The 17,386-nt window shown below is 58.5% G+C and overlaps 2 protein-coding genes across 3 annotated transcripts in view; one reads left to right on the top strand and one right to left on the bottom strand.

The window, feature by feature from the left end:
* UBE2I (ubiquitin conjugating enzyme E2 I) overlaps positions 1–17,386 on the top strand; it is a 395,011-nt gene that overhangs the window by 279,851 nt on the left and 97,774 nt on the right. The window lies entirely within an intron of this gene.
* LOC126944864 (tryptase beta-2) lies at positions 3,148–4,952 on the bottom strand. Of its 2 annotated transcripts, XM_050774738.1 has the most exons (6): positions 4,942–4,952; positions 4,696–4,756; positions 4,372–4,543; positions 3,997–4,262; positions 3,706–3,869; positions 3,148–3,622 (listed from the first exon to the last, which is right to left on the bottom strand). In XM_050774738.1, exons 2-6 carry the CDS (start codon positions 4,754–4,756, stop codon positions 3,458–3,460), a joined length of 828 nt encoding a protein of 275 aa, XP_050630695.1. In that variant the 5' UTR covers positions 4,942–4,952; the 3' UTR covers positions 3,148–3,457. The 2 variants fall into 2 exon arrangements, with proteins under 2 accessions (XP_050630695.1, XP_050630694.1); XM_050774737.1 differs by having other exon boundaries at positions 4,696–4,943.

Here is a 17,386-nt window from a genome sequence, read left to right as displayed (position 1 = left end):
GGTGTCTGCCCACTGTAGGGAGAAGAAGGAGGGCCCGCCTGACCCTTGGACCTGCTGGGCGTGGGGGATAGGGGTGGCCACACACCTGCTGTCAGGCAGGGCGGGAGGATGGAGGAGGCGGGAGCTCCACAGACGGCCCCACCTGTTCCTTCTGCACATCTCCTAAGAAGGGTCGTCACCTCCATTTATCCCATGTGGATGCCACAGCCCTGGCACCAAGTGGCCGGCAAGGCCCAAGGGCACAGTGGTGAAGGACAGAAAGCAAGCACCACTTCTCACCCTATGTCTGCTCCGGGGCCAGGGCTGAGGGAGAGGTAAGTGTCCCTATCAGTGCCGCCCCCTCCAAGAAGCCTTCCCTGGTTCCCTCAGGGCACACTGGCCGCCTCTGCTTCATCCTCTGGGAGCCCAGGCCTCGGGGTTCCTCAGGAGGGTCCCAATCAACGCCCAGCAGCCCCATGGAGACAGCTCAGGCCCTCGTGACAACCACCCTCTGAGAAGTCCCTGTCCCCACATCGGGCAGCAGGTCCCGTGCTCGCTCGGCAGATCAGATGGGCGCCGTTTCGCTGCCCAGCCTGGACTGGCCCTTCCTAACCGTCCTGGCCGCCCCAGCCTGATGACCCAGCTGATAAGGGGCCCTGGGCAGTGCCCGGGACTTTCCTGCCCCCCTCCCCAGATCCAAATCACAGGCCGGGCTGGAGGGTCCGCCTGAGACCCTCGAGGTCGGGGATCCCGTCTTTGATGTGGGGAACTGAGGCACGGGGGTGAAATCGCCTGACCACCCACCAGGGTGTGGCCTCCTGGGCACAGACTTGGCCTCCTGCACGCCAGCGAGGGGGGCAGCCAAGGCTCTGAACTGTAGGCTCAGTGTTTTTCCTGGTGACGAATAAGGACAACACCAGCCTCTCCCTTCGCGTGCGGGGCCAGCAGCGCACCCACGACCGGGCACCCTCCTCCCTTACGGCGGCCGCACACCTGATGGCAGCGGCACACCTGGAGGGGTTGCCTTGGGGGAGGCAGGACAGTCCCATCCCACACAAGGGAGCAGAGTCTGAGCCACCAGTCCGTGGCCCAGGGCACCCCTACCCAGGGTGATGTCATCCAGTGGGGAGGAGCCTGAGGGGCCAGGGTCTTCATGGAACCAGGTCCTCTAGTCCTGACCTCGAGGGCTGTCCCCAGGTCCCCACAGGCGGAGACTTCGGGGCCCTCACCTGTCCCAACTCAATTCACCTGCAGCACTGGGGACCCCGTGTCTCTGCTTGTGCCCCAGCACGCCACTCCCAGCAGTGTGTGCCACACCACCCAGATTCCAGGCCTGCTGGGGAGAAGGAAGCTCCACACACCATCCCGTGAGCCCCACATTCCTGTGATGTGGTGCCTTTCCCCCCCCCCGTCAGACAGGAGAGCCAACTGAGGAACAGGGAGGGGGCCTGGCCCTGGCAGTGGCCTCCAGCATGGTGGGGTCTCCTGTAACCCAGGACCCTGGGAGACCTGGGGTTGCTTCTGTCTACAGTAACCTGGCCACCTGGGCGCTGTCCCCTCAGTAGGAACCCTGGACCCCCCACTCGCCCTCCCCCTCACACCCCCGGGGACAGGGAACCAGGACCTCCTGCCAGCAGCCACATGGGTGATCTTGGAGCAGGTCACCCCGTCCCAGTCAAAACGCAGGTGGCTGCAGCCGTGGCCAATGGCCTGCCTGCCGCGTCCTGAGAGACCCTTCCTGTTGAAGCTGACGCTCACTTCCGCCAGTGTCACTGGGCTGAGCTTCGGTGAGCTTCCCAGGAATCTTGGATCTAATTTGGGAAGCTCTGGGACTGGAGCCTGCCCCGCCTCCTCCACCTAGTGGCCGGCCCCTGCTGTCCACCTTCCCTTACACCGGAAACCCCGGGTCCTTGTTGCTTCCCTTCAGGGTCTCATGCCTCCGACTCCCACCCCGCAAAACCGTCGCTGGGCGTGCGGAAGTGCTTCTAGGGGCTCAGTGCTCACTGGGAGTCACCCCGTGCTGTCCCTGTGATCCCTAGAAGGTGGGATGGGCCAGAGGGAGGAAGGAGGGCTGGAGTTCCAGATCCATCTTCATAAACAAGACGCTGGGCCTGCAGGACAGGAGCCGAGGGATGGGCTCCTGGTGCCCCTCTGTCCCCGCCCTCCAGGGGCTGCAGAGACAGAGGTCACGTGGGACTGAACAGGGCACTGGGAGTCGAGTCCACCCCTTTCGAGGACAGAGGTCATTTGCAGAGATCCGGCCGACTGAATGCACATCTCTGCATCTGACAGCTGGAAGGAAAGAGTGAATGGTTTCTTAGAGATTTTTCAACCAGAATAGCCTAGCCCCACATTTCATTTATGAGTATAATCATGTTCAAATATAAAACGCAAACAAGAGCCTGGGATAAAATGCAACACTCGCCAGACGCCAAGGGCTCACGTACTGATGTAGAGAAAGACCTCAAAATGAATTTGAAAATGTGAAACTCAGGCCGGGTGCGGTGGCTCACGCCTGTCATCCCGGCACTTTGGGAGGCCGAGGCAGGCGGATCACTTTGAGATCCGGAGTTCGAGACCAGCCTGGCCAACATGGTGAAACCCCATCTCTCCTGAAAATAACAAAAATCAGCCGGGCATGGTGGCGGACGTCTGTAATCGCAGCTGCACGGGAGGCCAAGATGGGAGGATCGCTTGAGCCCAGGAGTTCAAGGCTGCAGTGCACCCTGATCACACCACTGCGCTTCAGCCTGGATGACAGAAGTGCAGGCTGAGTGAGATCCTGTCTCAGAGCAAACAGCTGGGCAAAGTGAAAGCGTTGGACAGAGGGGCAGGGAGAAGACCTCGTGAGAAGCGCGGGGTAGGGGCTTGTGATGGGCAGCCCCAGGGCTCCCAGTGACCATGCTCTCTCTTGACCGTTGTGGGGACCGGGCTGTCCTTTACAATCATCTTTAAATTGCCGGAGTGGCTCTGTGTGACCTGAATGCTGGGTGCGTTGTGTGGGGAGAAGCCATCCCCAGGGACCAGGGCTGCCCAGGAGACCCCATCCCACAGTGAATGGCTGTGCCTTGGGGGCCGGGAACCTGCAGCTCCGGCAGCTGTCCCCAGCACACCTGGACGCCTCCTCCCCCAGTGACATCCACAACCAGAAACAGCAACCCACACCAGTGATTTTCATGCACTTTAATGAGGTCCAGCGCTCAGAAGGATTAGCACCCACCACCAGCTAGCTGGGCAGGGGAGGGCCGGAGGGCCCGGTGCAGGGGTCAGGCTCAGGACAGGGGAGGGGGCTCAGGATGGGGAAGGGTCCTCAGGACAGGGGAAGGGACTCGGGACAGAGCAGGGGGCTCAGGACAGGAAGGGGCACTCGGGACGGGGCAGGGAAGGTGTGGGGGGCAGTCGCCACCTGGGTCGGAAGCAGTGGTGGTTTGGACAGGAGGGGCTGGCCCTCCGCTGACCCGGGTGACACAGGCCTGGCTCAGGGCTTCTCGGGGACGTAGCGGTGGATCCAGTCCAAGTAGTAGGTGATGCGAGTGTAGATTCCGGGCCGGTAGGGCCGGGCACAGCCCTCGTCCCAGCTGACCACGCCAGCCTGCAGCCAGGTGCCATTCACCTTGCAGACCAGGGGCCCTCCGGAGTCACCCTGCGAAGGGCAGGGGTCAGTGCTCGCCGGCCAGGCCCAGGCGTGGGGGCTGTGGTGCGGGGCGGGGAGCACGCAGAGCCCACCTGGCAGGTGTCCCTCCGGCTGTTCCCGGCACACAGCATGTCGTCGCGGATGATGCGAACGTCATCTCCCGTGTAGAGGCCAGAGTGGTATTTCGCATCACAAATGTGGTTTTCCATTATGGGGACCTTCACCTGCTTCAGGGGAAATGGCGGTGGGAGGGGCACTGCGGGTGGGGAAGAGGGTGCAGACTCAGGAGGGGGCCCGGCAACCGCCACCCGGAGCCAGAGGGAGCCCAGGGGCTGGGCCGTGGCTAAGACCCAGCACCCACTTCCCACTGTCCCCAGCCCCACCATCATTGTTCACGTCACCCCAGCCGGTGACCCAGCACGGCGTCCCCGGGGGGAAAGTCTCTGAGGCAGGGGGCAGGGTGACCGTGTGGACGTGGCTGGAGATGTTCACGGGCTCCTCCAGCTGCAGCAGGGCAATGTCCGCCCCGATCTGGACAGCGTAGAACTGCGGGTGCACGATGATCCTGCTGACCGGCAGCAGCTGGTCCTGGTAGTAGAGGTGCTGCTCTCGCAGCTGCACCCTGAGGTCGGCCAGATCCTTGACGTCCCTGGCCAGCGGAGGCTCCCATTCAGGGCCCTGGGCAGCCTCCAGGAGCACCCGGGAGCCAGGGCACACATCCGGCCCTCGCCCACCCCACCAGGCCCCGGGAGACTCACGGTCCCACGCAGTGTGCCGCGGTCAGCACCCACTGGGGGTGGATGAGGGAGCCCCCACAGAAGTGCATCCAGTACTGGTCGTGGAGTCTCAGGCTCACCTGCCAGGGCCACTTGCTCCTGGGGGCCTCCTTCCCCCCGACGATGCCCGCTCGCTGCAGGGCCTGGCCTGGGGCTGGGGCAGGAACCAGTTCAGGACCAGGAAGCAGCCCCCGCCTGGGCCCAGCCCTTCCCTGTGTGGGGGCCAGCCCGGCCTCCCCAGAACCCACCCAGGCCCTGGCCTGTGGAATGTGGTGAGGGGCAGGGTGGACCCCGGCTGGGACTCACCAGGGGCCGCGTGGGCCGGGCTCACCAGGACGGGCAGCGCCAGCAGCAGCAGGTTCAGCATCTGGGGAGCAAGGAGGGGCATCGTGGGCCTGGCCGGGGCTCACAGGGCAGGGCTGGAGGCTGCAGATTATGGGGTGAAGAATGGAGCTGGGACGGGGGGCCTGGGTCTTGGTGCTCTGAGTCTGAGGCTGGGCCACTCTGCTCCAGGCGATGCTGATGTCAGGGTGTCTGAGAGTGGGGACTTACCCTGGCCGCTCGCTGTTCCTTCTACCCAGCAGGCTTTCCCCTCCCCATTTATCCTTCCAGATCAGGACGGTGTGGAGGAGGGGCGCTGCGCCCTCCCATCCAGATACAGAGGAAGTGGGTGACTCAGACCCAGGGCCCCCATGTAACACGTGCCCCCGCCACCCTGATGCCCTCTGTGTGTGGGGCTGCCAGGCAGGCCCCGCCGAGGGCTGAGCACTGGAGGCTCGCAGCTCCGCCTGTCAGCTGGTGGATCCCAGCACCGGAACGCACCACCTTCCCGCTGGTGGGATCAGCTGCCCTGTCCCGGTGCCAGGAGGCCTTCAGGCACAGCTGCACCCAGGCGGCCTGGCTGCCCCATGCTACGAGACCAGTTGCCCGGAAACCTGTTTCCCCAAGAGGGACACGGGATGGGGAACTCATGACCATGGGCCACCCTCCAAGAGACGGGAAGGTGCCCATGAGGTGGGAACATGACAGGTGTCATCTCTCCTACGGACTCCGAATCCACAGGGGTGGGGCCAGCCCTCCTCGACTCACTTGGTGGGGGGCTCACAAGAGATCTCCTTGTCAGATGAGGAAACAGCCTTGAGAGGGGACAGCACGGAGTGTCCTCAGCCAGGAAGGGGCCCTGCTCTCCACCCTCGGTATGAGACCCAAGTCCTCCTGTAAGTCCTCAATGTCCACCTCTGGGGCTGTCCGTGCAGGTTCCCTGGTCTGCAGGTGCCTTATTGTCATGGGATCTGAGCTTCATCTGCAGAGGGAGGAACAGACGGGAGTGGGGTGTGACCCCAGGAGACCCAGCCCAGCTCTTCACGGACTCACCCCAGGAGACCCAGCCTGGCTCCCCACGGACTCACCCTAAGCCCCAGCCAAGCTCCCCATGGTCTCACCCCCAGTCCCAGCCCAGCTCCCCACGGACTCACCCCAGGAGACCCAGCCTGGCTCCCCACGGACTCACCCTAAGCCCCAGCCAAGCTCCCCATGGTCTCACCCCCAGTCCCAGCCCAGCTCCCCACAAACTCACCCCAGGAGACCCAGCCTGGCTCCCCACGGACTCACCCCAGCCCCAGCGCAGCTCCCCACGGACTCACCCCAGCCCCAGCCCAGCTCCCCACGAACTCACTCCAGCCCCAGCCGCAGCTCTCTGTGTACTCACCTCCAGCCCAGACCCAGCTCCCCATGGTCTCACCCCCGGTCCCAGCTACCTGTGCTCTCCGTCCATCCAGCACTGACACTGTCCCTGCAGGTCTGTCCACCCCACCTCCCAACTCCCCTGGGCCTGCTGGTCACTGAGGCCTCCAGCCCACCTCCTCCCCTTCTGAGCCCCAGGACCCCCTACCTGTCCCCCGACTGCCAACACAGGGCCACTCCAGGGCTCCCCCTGCCCCCACCCTGCCTGGGACCAGCCTGGTTTGGGGCTGACGCTGCACACCGAGGCCATATCCACCTGAACTCCTTCCAGGCAGCATCCCCAGGGCACAGGCAGGGGTGGCCCAGACCGCTCCTGCTCACGACCCTGCTCCTCATCCATTCTCTGGACAAACTCCCCAGAGGCCTCCACCTGCCCCGTCCTGGTTCCATGAACGAGGCCCACAAGATGGGACCCTCAGGAGCCCAGGAAGTGAGGGGATGGGGTGATGGGGGACACCAGGGACGAGGGTGGTGCAGGGACACGGGAGACACCAGGGTTGACAGTGAAGAAGAGACTCGGGACCCTAGGGCTGGGGGAACCCGGGACACACGGGACTGTGGCTGGGGGAACTCAGGGACACACGGGACACCAGGGCTGGGGTGTGCAGAGGGCTCTGGCACCCCCGCGTCAGGGGCTCTGGTCCCTCCTCCTAGGAACGCCCCGATAGGGTCAGGCTTGGGAGGCGGACCAATCAGCAGCGTGGGGATGCGAGTGCTTTGACTGGCTAACCCTGGGCCCATCAGGGCGAGTCCTGGGCACCCTGCCCCGATCCCGGCCCCTCACCTGGGGTGCTGCAGGGCTGGCTCCCAGGCCATTGACAGACATTGGGAAAGAGGCCACACGGGGCAATGTCCCCAAGAGAAGGGTGGGGAGCTGGGTTAGACAACAGTGACATGTCAGGACTCAGTGCAGCAACGGGAAACTCAGCCCCAGGAGCTTGTGGGCTGGGGAGACGGACACTGGCATGTGGAGAGGCCCAGGCAGCAAGGACTCATGAGACAGAAAACTGGAGAGGAGAGAACGGTACAGATGCTCGGAGGCATCTGCAGGGGGGTCCCCCGGAGTCCTTGGCCCAGTGCCGGAGATGCAGAGACATGCAGAAGTCACGTCAGAAACAAGAACCACCAGAGAAGGTGGGCAGAGGAGTCCGGGAGTGCCCGCAGAGCTGGGAATACCATGTGTCCCCACCGGCCGAGTGTAGAAACCTTGTCAGAGGCAGGCATTGGAGAGTCCTCAGAAAGGTATCGAAGGGTACTAGGGGAGAAAATTTTCCCAAAACCGAAGGCTTCTCTGGACCCACCCTCACAAAGCTGAAAAGCAAACTGCAGACGGATCCAAATGATTTCAAGTAACTTAACTGCCTGTGAGAACACATCCCAAAATGATGTCAAGGAATATAACACAATCCAGCACGCAACAAAACACTCCAGAGAGTATTCACGAGACGTGGGGGCTACTCAAAAACAAGCAGGCGCCCAGGCGCGGTGGCTCACGCCTGTAATCCCAGCACTTTGGGAGGCCGAGGTGGGCAGATCATGAGGTCAGGAGATCGAGACCATCCTGGCCCACATGGTGAAACCCCGTCTCTACTACAAACATAAAAATTAGCCAGGCATGGTGGCACGTGCCTGTAATCCCAGCTAATCGGGAGACTGAGGCAGGAGAATCGCTTGAACCAGGGAGTCAGAGGTTGCAGTGAGCCGAGATTTTGCCACTGCACTCCAGTCTGGCAACAAAGCGAGGCTCTGTCTTAAAAAAGAAAAAAAAAAAAAAGTAGGCATGAAAAAGGTTGACCCTCCAATAAAAAAATCAGTCATGGCCAGGCATGGTGGCTGACACCTGTAATCCTAGCACTTTGGGAGGCTGAGGTGGGCGGATCACAAGGTCAGGAGATCAAGACCATCCGGGCTAACACGGTCAAACCCCATCTCTACTGAAAATGCAAAAAACTAGCCGGGCATGGTGGCGGGCACCTGTAGTCCCAGCTACTTGGGAGGCTGAGGCAGGAGAATGGCGTGAACCTGGGAGGCAGAGCTTGCAGTGAGCAGAGATTGCGCCACTGCACTCCAGCCTGGGGGACAGAGCGAGACTCTGCCTCAAAAAAAAAAAAAAAAAAAAAAAAAGAAAGGAAAAAAAGAAATGTGAAAGGAAATTCTGCAGAAAGAAGATAAGAGATGAAAATCTAAACCTAAACTAAGGGAAGGCAAGCTCTAGAAATGGAAACAGCTGTGACTGTGTAAGACAGTTTTCTCTCTCAAAAAATGTTGAAAAGAGAATTGACAGTTTGAAGCAACAACAGTAAAGCAAGTGCAGGTATTGTGTGGTTTATGGAATACACACAGGTGTGATGTGTGCTACAGTAACAGAAGGATTCAGGGGAGACCAAAAGCAGGTTGTCCCAAGGTGAAATTGCACATGAAGTTGTATGGTGTTTGGAATTCATATACTTTATTTTTTATTTTATTATTATTATTATTATTATTATTATTATTATTATTATTATTCGCTCTGTCGCCCAGCCTGGAGTGCATGGCGCCATCTTGGCTCACTTTTTCCAGACAGAGCCTCGCTCCTGTCGCCCCCGAGCCTGGAGTGCAGTGGCGCCATCTTGGCTCACTGCAAGTCTGCACCGTTCCAGGTTCAATGCCAGTCTCCTGGCTCAGCCCACCGTCCCGAGTAGCTGGGACTTTTTTATTTTATTTTTTTTTTTTTGAGACAGGCTACAGCGCCCACCACCTCACCCGGCTATTTTTTTTTTTTGTATTTTTAGTAGAGACGGGGTTTCACCATATTAGCCAGGATGGTCTCGATCTCCTGACCTCGTGATCTGCCCGTCTCGGCCTCCCAAAGTGCTGGGATTACAGGCTTGAGCCACCGCGCCTGGCCCACTTTATTTTTTAGAGCAGTTTTAAGTTAACAGACAACTAGGCAGATAGTACAGATAGTATAACCCCCACACCCGCCCCCCCCACACACAGAGTTTTCTGTGATGAACATTTTGCATTAGTGTGGTGCATTGTTACAGCTGATGAACAATATTGATACATTATTACTAACGCCCACAGTTTACATGAGGGTTTACTCTGTGTATTGTACATTGTGTTCTGAGGGTCGTACGTGGCAATTGCACAAGTCATGTGTCCACCATTACTGTATTATACAGAATACATCCACTGCCCTCAAAATCTCGTGCTCCATTGCTTCTACCCCTCCGCAACCCCTGGAAACTATGGATATTTTCATTGTCTCTGAAGTTTTGATTTATCCACCATAGATAATACACTGTTAACTTTTTCCGACTGGCTTTTTTCACTTTTTTCACAGTTAAGGCCCCTCTATGTCTTTTCAAGGCTCGATAGCTCATTGCTTTTATTTATTTATTTATTTATTTATTTAATTTATTTAGAGACGGAGTCTTGCTCTGTCACCAGGCTGGAGTGCAGTGGCACGATCTTGGCTCACTACAACCTCCAACTCCCTGGTTCAAGTGATCCTCCTGCCTCAGCCTCCCGAGCAGCTGGGATTACAGGCATGTGCCACCACGCCCAGCTAATTTTTATGTTTTTGGTAGAGACAGGGTTTCACCATGTTGGCCAGGCTGGTCTCTATCTCCTGACCTCGACCTCGTGATCTGATCCGCCCCCCTCAGCCTCCAACAGTGCTGGGATGACCGGCGTGAGCCACCGCGCCCGGCCGGGTTGCTTGCGCTGGGATGACAGGCGTGACTACGCGCCCGGCCGGGTTTCTTGTTCTCTTTAATGTTGACTTTGAGAGTTCTTGGTATATTCTGGATAATCATCCTTTATCAGATACGAGTTTTGCAAAGATATTCTCCCAGTCTGTGGCTTGTCTTTTCATTCTCTTAACAATGTTTCTTTAGAGCAGAGATTTTTAATTTTTTTTTTTTTTGAGACGGGGTCTTGCTCTGTTGCCCAGGCTGGAGTGCAGCGATGCGATCCTAGCTCGCTGAAGCTTCAACCTCCCAGGCTCAAGTGATCCTCCCACCTCAGCCTCCCGAGTAGCCACCGGTCTGTCCAGTTTGGGAGCAGTGCTTTGCCCTGTGAGCCCAGTTCTCAGATGGCTGTTCAGCTGCATTTCATTTTGCCCAGCGTTTCCGATGTGGTTGTGAGGATGGACTTGATGACTTCCAATCCCTTTGTATGTCCGAGTGGGAACTGAATGTATAGATATATTTTTTATTGAGAGAAAATTAAATAAACAGAATGCACAGACCTGAAATGTCCAGTTCAACAAATTGTGATGATCCCACACCTGTGTAACCATGGCCCAAAGCAAGATGTATCACCCTAGGGTGTCTGCTCCCCGCCCCTTCAGGCAGGTGACCGAGAGGTGAGGAAACACTCTAGGGTGATGAAAATGGCCCGTGTTCCTGTCGCTCCACCTACGAAGGGCTTTGAAATTTCCTTCCAGCTAGATTTGTCCTTTTTGGTGCAGAGATCTTGCGTGCCTTCTATTAAATGTATTCCTGGTGTTTGACTTTTTTATTGTGTAGTAAAGGGTATTGATGTTCGCGTTGATCTTCCAATATTCATGGCTGGCATTTAGAAATAAAATAATACTTTTGTGTATTGGTTTTGTATCTCGCAGCCCCGCTAAGTCCCTTAGTCCAGGGTGTGTGAAACCTGGATTTTCTATGCAGCGATCGGACGTCTCCCTCCGGAGCGCTGCACTTCCCCGAGTCTCCACCAGAGGGGGCCCCTGACCGTGCAAAGCGGAACCCGGGCGCGGCCGAGGCAGGCGCTGGGAGGAAGCCGGGGCGGGGGGTTTGTGGGAGGGCGGTGCGGGGGCGGGCAGGGGGCAGGGCAGGTGCGGGGAGAGGGCAGGGCAGGTGCGGGGAGGGGAGGGGAACTTCCAGCCCTGGAATAGGCCCTGCGTGTGACCCTAGCAGGTAACTGCACCCTCTCTGCCTCAGTTTCCCCACGGGGAGAAGAGGCTGCACTGGGGTGCGAGTCCAGGCTGTGCAGGCCTGGAGCGGGGTCTCCCTCCAGGCCTAGCCTGTGGCCATTGTCCTCCACTCCCCTGGGAGGAGGGAGCTGCAGGGGCTCATGCAGGTCAGAGGCCAAGGGTCAGAGGTTGGGGGAGGAAGAGCCACTGAGGCTGGCCCAGAGATCGCTTAGCCACCAGACGCAGGAGACAGCCAAGAGGAGGACGAGTTGGAGGAGGAGGAAGAAGCCCCCCGGAAGGGGAGCCTGGGGAGGCGCCTGAGCCCCGGATGCTGGGGCCGGCTCACACAGGCAGAGAGGAGGGTGTAGACCTCTGGCCAGTCCGGGAAGCTGTAGCTCTTGACCCAGCTCATGACACCAACCTGCCCTCAGGAACCATGCACCTGGCAGACCGGAGGCCCTCCCGAGTCACCCTGAGGGCAGAGAAGGCAAGGACTAGCAGGTGGGGGGTCCGGTTTCCGGGCTCCATCACCCCCACGCTCCGTGCCCAGCCTGGCTCATCAGATGGCTTTCGTGAAAGCCTCAGGGAGTGCCCACCACACACCCACGGAAACGGCCAGAAGCTTTCTAAACAGTCAAGCTCTGCTCACTTCTCCGCCCCACCCCTTCCCTTTCCCTCCGATAGATTCGGTCCTAAAGCCTCTCGTGGGGCGAGTCCCAGGGTGGACCTGGGGCGCCACAGCCACACTGGCCCAGAGTGGGGGGCACACGGGGGATTGATGAGATCAATGAATTGGGGGTGGAACCAGCTCCCCACTGCTGAAGGCAGCCCGATGGGAGAGGAGAAATGCAGAGTGAGCCCTGTGGGGTGGAACCACAGCTGAGGCACTGTGAGAGCTCATGGTTTTCATTATAGAGATGGCCGTGTAGATGTGTACGTGGGAGTGTGTGTGTGTCAGTGTGTGAGTGTGCATATGTGAGGGTGTGCATACGTGTGTATGTGTGTGCATGTGTGAGTGTGAATGTGTGCATGTGTGTTCGTGTGTGCATGTGAACATTTATGTGTGTGCATATGTGCATGTGAGTGTGCACACATGTGTGTGTGTGAGTGCATATGTGCGTCGACCAAGTACATGCATGTGTGGGCATATGTGTGTGCATGCACATGTGTGTATACATGTGTGTGTGAATGTATGAGTCCGTGTGTGCGTGTGAGCATTCGTGTGTGTATATGTGCATGTATATGTGTGTGTGCACACATGTGCATGCATGTGAGTGCATGTATGAGTGTGCATGGATCTAGTATGTGCATGTGTGTGCATGTATGTGTGCGCACGTGTGCATGTGTATGAATTCATGAGTAAATGTGCATGGATCAAGTGTGTGCATGCGTTGCATATGCGTGAGAGAGTGTGTGTGTGAGTGTGCATGGATTAAGTGTGTGCATGCATGTGCATGTGTGTGAGTGTACGTGTGCACACATACATGTGTTACCTGGCTCTGTCCCCTGAGAAGGGCTGCGAGCAGTGGCACCCAAGAGCAATGGGCAACCCCTTCACCTAGATCGTGGTCTCTAAATACCATTTGCCACCGACAGGAGCTGGGCTTCCTGGAGGAATGCCTGGCGCAGAGGCGGATACGAGAGGAGCCCATGAGAATCTTGTGGGAGGAAAAGTTCAGAGTCGGAGACGTGTCAGACAACACAGAGGCCAGCTCGCAGGAGCTCCCAGTGTCCGCATCAGGGTGAGTTTGCATATTATAAAATGGGAAAAAGAAATTAAAATAATTGAATAAAACAAGAGACCATGAATCCACACAGTTATAAATAAGCAAATGAATACATAGAGAGTCTGATGAGAACTCGGCTGGTTACAGGGTCTCAAGAAGTCTCCCCACGAAACACGTAGTCATCACTAAGGGAAGGAGCGGCTTCCCGGGGAGAAGCTGGTTACAGGGTCTCAAGAAGTCGACCGTGCACGCCCTCACAGAAACACCGTAGTGATGTTCAAATCTGACCGGCTGTACGGCGGAGCAAGGGTCTCAGGGCCAGAGGACCCGAGGAAAGACCGAGGACCCGTTCCAGAGCCCAGCGTGCCTCCTAATCCCAGACGGGTCCCTTTCGATCCAAGGACATTATTGGGAGACTTGACGGACTTGGATTTGGCAATTGAGAATTACATGTCAGTAGGATGCCCACAGCTACCTCAGGGCTTGCTGGCTGTACGGCGGAGCTACGGGAAAATGCCTCTTCCTTCCCTCCTTCCTTCCTTCCCTCCCTCCCTCCCTCCCTTCCTCCTTCCCTCCCTCCTTCCCTCCCTCCCTCCCTTCCTTCCTTCCCTCCCTCCTTCCCTCCCTCCCTTCCTTCCTTCCCTCCCTCCCTCCTTCCCTCCCTCCTTCCTTCCTTCCCTCCCTCCTTCCCTCCCTCCCTTCTTCCTTCCTTCCCTCCCTCCCTTCCTTCCTTCCTCCCTCCTTCCCTCCCTCCCTCCCTTCCCTCCCTCCCTTCCCTCCCTCCCTCCCTCCCTCCCCCTTCCCTCCCTCCCTCCCTCCCTCCCTCCTTCCTTCCTTCCCTCCCTCCTTCCCTCCCTCCCTCCTTCCTTCCTTCCCTCCCTCCTTCCCTCCCTCCTTCCTTCCTTCCTCCCTCCCCTCCTTCCTCCCTCCCTCCTTCCTTCCTTCCCCTCTCCTTCCCTCCCTCCCTCCCTCCTTCCCTCCCTCCCCTCCTTCCTTCCTTCCCTCCCTCCTTCCCCCCCCCTCCCTCCCCTTCCTTCCCTCCCCCTCCTTCCCTCCCTCCCTCCCTTCCTTCCTTCCCTCCCTCCTTCCCTCCCTCCCTCCCTTCCTTCCTTCCCTCCCTCCCTCCTTCCTTCCCTCCCTTCCCCCTCCCCCTCCCTCCCTCCCTCCCCTTCCCTCCCTCCCTCCCATCCCCTTCCCCTCCCTCCTCCCTCCCTCCCTTCCTTCCCTCCCTCCCTTCCTTCCTTCCCTCCCTCCCTCCCTTCCTTCCTTCCTTCCCTCCCTCCCTTCCTTCCTTCCCTCCCTCCCTCCTTCCTTCCTTCCCTCCCTCCCTCCCCCTCCCTCCCTCCTCCTTCCTTCCCTCCCCTCCCTCCCTCCCTCCCTTCCTTCCCTCCCTCCCTCCCTCCCTCCTTCCTCCCTCCCTCCCCTTCCTTCCCTCCCTCCCTCCCTCCTTCCTCCCTCCCTCCTCCCTCCCTCCCTTCCTTCCTCCCTCCCTTTCCCTCCTCCCTCCCTTCCTTCCTTCCCTCCCTCCTTCCCTCCCTCCCTCCCTTCCCCTCCCTCCCTCCTTCCCTCCCTCCCTCCTCCCTTCCCTCCCTCCCTCCTCCCTCCCTCCCTCCCTCCTTCCTTCCCTCCCTCCCTCCCTCCCTTCCCCTCCCTCCTTCCTCCCTCCCTCCCTTCCTCCTTCCCTCCCTCCTTCCCTCCCTCCCTTCCTTCCCTCCCTCCCTCCCTTCCCTTCCTTCCTCCCTCCCTCCTTCCCTCCTCCCTCCTTCCTCCCTTCCTTCTTCCCTCCCCTTCCTCCCTCCTTCCCCTCCCTCCTTCCTTCTTCCCTCCCTCCTTCCCCCTTCCTCCTCCCTCCTTCCCTCCCTCCCTCCTTCCCTCCCTCCCTCCTTCCCTCCCTCCCTTCCTCCCTCCCTCCTCCTTCCCTCCCTCCCTCCCTTCCTTCCTCCCTTCCCTCCCCCCTCCTCCTTCCTCCCTCCCTTCCTCCCTCCCTCCCTCCTTCCTCCCTTCCCTCCCCTCCCCCCTCCCTCCTTCCCTCCCTCCCTCCCTCCCTCCTTCCCTCCCTCCTCCCTCCCTTCCCTCCCTCCCTCCTTCCTTCCCTCCCTCCTTCCCTTCCCTCCCTCCTCCCTCCCTCCTCCCCCTTCCTCCCTCCCCCCCTTCCCTCCCTCCTTCCTTCCTCCCTCCCTCCCTCCCTCCCTTCCTTCCCTTCCCTCCCTCCTTCCCTTCCTCCCTCCCTCCCTCCTTCCTTCCCTCCCTCCCTCCCTCCTCCCCTCCCCTTCCCTCCCTCCCCTCCCTTCCTTCCTCCCTCCCTCCCTCCCTCCCTCCCTCCCCTTCCTTCCTCCTCCTTCCTTCCCTCCCTCCCTCCTTCCTTCCTCCCTCCCTCCTTCCCTCCCTCCCTCCCCTTCCCTCCTCCTCTCCCTCCCTCCTTCCTTCCCTCCCTCCTTCCCTCCCTCCCTCCTTCCTTCCCTCCCTCCCTTCCTTCCTTCCCTCCCTCCTTCCCTCCCTCCCTCCCTCCTTCCCCTTCCTCCTTCCCTCCCTCCCTCCTCCTCTTTCTCTCTCTCTTTCCTTCCTTTTTCCCTTCCTTCTTTCCCTCCTCTCCCTCACTCCCTCCTTCCTTCTTTCCTTCCTTCCTTTCTCTTTCTCTCTTTCTCTCCTTCCTTCTTTTTCCTTCCTTCTTTTTTTTCTCTTTTCTTTCTTTCTTTCTCTTTCTTTCTTTCTTTCTTTTTTTTTCCTTTCTTCTCTCTCTCTCTCTTTCTTTCTTTCTTCTTTCTTTTTTTTTTGACTGAGTCTTACTCACTCCAGCCTTGGCTGTGAGTCAAGAGCTCACTGCAGCCTTGACCTCCTGGAATCAAGCAATCCTCTCACCCAAGAGGTTGAAGCTGCAGTGAGCCAAGATCGCACCACTGCACTCCAGCCTGGGCGACAGAGCGAGACCCTGTCTCTAAGAAAAATAAAAATAAAATATTACTGAATTATGGCTGGGCACAGTGGCTCATGCCTGTAATCCCAGCACTTTGGGAGGCTGAGGCGGGTGGATCACCTGAGGTCAGGAGTTCAAGACCAGCCTGGCCAACGTGGTGAAACCCCATCTCTACAAAAAATACAAAAATTAGCTGGGCATGTTGGCTCATGCCTCTATTCCCAGCTACCTGGGAGGCTGAGGCAGGAGAATTGCTTGAATCCAGAAGGTGGAGGTTGCAGTGAGCTGAGATTGCGCCACTGCACTCCAGCCTGGGCAACAGTGTGAGACTCTGTCTCAAAAAAGAAATAAAATAAGATAGATAAATAAAAAATAAATATCCATGAGTCAATGCTGATTAAAGAAATAGTTGAAGAAGTAAACAGTGGGGGGAAGAGGCCAGGCGCAGTGGCTCACGCCTGTAATCCCAGCACTTTGGGAGGCCAAGGCGGGGTGGATCACGAGGTCAGGAGATCGAGACCATCCTGGCTAACACGGTGAAACCCCGTCTCTACTAAAAATACAAAAAATTAGCCAGGGCGAGGTGGCGGGCACCTGTAGTCCCAGCTAGTCGGGCGTCTGAGGCAGGAAAATGGCGTGAACCCAGGAGGCGGAGCTTGCAGTGAGCTGGGATCACACTACTGCACTCCAGCCTGGGCAACAGAGCGAGAATCTGCCTCAAAAATAAATCAATAAATTAGTTAGTTAAGTGGGGGGAAGAGACAAATTTCCACGCAGAGTTCAAAATAAAGTCACAGCCCTCCCCTCTCACGGAGGTGGAGCTCAGCGGAACCCCCAACCCCCACCTGGCTGCTCAGGGCACTTCCTTCCAAACACTGCAGCACCGAGGCCGATAGGGGGGCTCCGCACGGTGAGGAACCAGCTATGCCTGAGCCGGCAGTGAATCAGGTTGATGACTCCCGACCCCACGCGACTCCACGCGGCCCCACGACAGGGGCAGGAAGGCACTTCGCCTCTGTGCTCTTCCTCCCAAAACCCACGACCTCAGGCTGAGCATGAGAAAAACGTCAGACAAATCCCCACTGACTGGCACTCGACAAAATCGCCGACCCACCCTCCTCACAACGGTCAAGGTCATCGAAAGCAAGGGAAGCCAGAGAATTGTCACAGCCAAGAGGAGCCGGAGGAGACAGGAGGATCCGGGGCGAGGTCCTGGGACGGGAACGGGGGGTTAGGGGAGTAAGGAAATCCAAGTAAGCTCCGGGCTTTAGTCACCATAACGAATCGTGCTGGCTCGTTCATTGCGTCCAAGGAGCCTTTTCCTGAGGAAGAATGGGAAGTGGGCCCGGGCCACGCGGATAGCACTTTTATACTATCTTCGAAACTTTTCCATAAATCTAAACCTGTTCTGAAATAAGAAGTGTGTTTTAAAGAAAGAAAAGACACAGAAATACTTCCAGGCCCAGCAGCCCTGTGGAGACCAGCTCAGGCTCCCGTGACAGCCACCCTTTGAGACGTCCCCGTCCCCACATCCGGGAGCAGGTCCCGTGCTCGCTCGGCAGATCAGATGGGGACCGTCTCCTGGCCCAGCCTGGACTGGCCCTTCCTAACCGTCCTGGCCGCCCCAGCCTGATGACCCAGCTGATAAGGGGCCCTGGGCAGTGCCCGGGACTTTCCTACCCCCCTCCCCAGATCCAAATCACAGGC

The sequence above is a fragment of the Macaca thibetana genome, chromosome 20, assembly GCF_024542745.1.
Source record: "Macaca thibetana thibetana isolate TM-01 chromosome 20, ASM2454274v1, whole genome shotgun sequence".
NCBI classification, from domain to species: domain Eukaryota; kingdom Metazoa; phylum Chordata; class Mammalia; order Primates; family Cercopithecidae; genus Macaca; species Macaca thibetana.
Note: the sequence above shows the minus strand (reverse complement) of the source record. Positions and strands in the feature narration are given on the sequence as shown.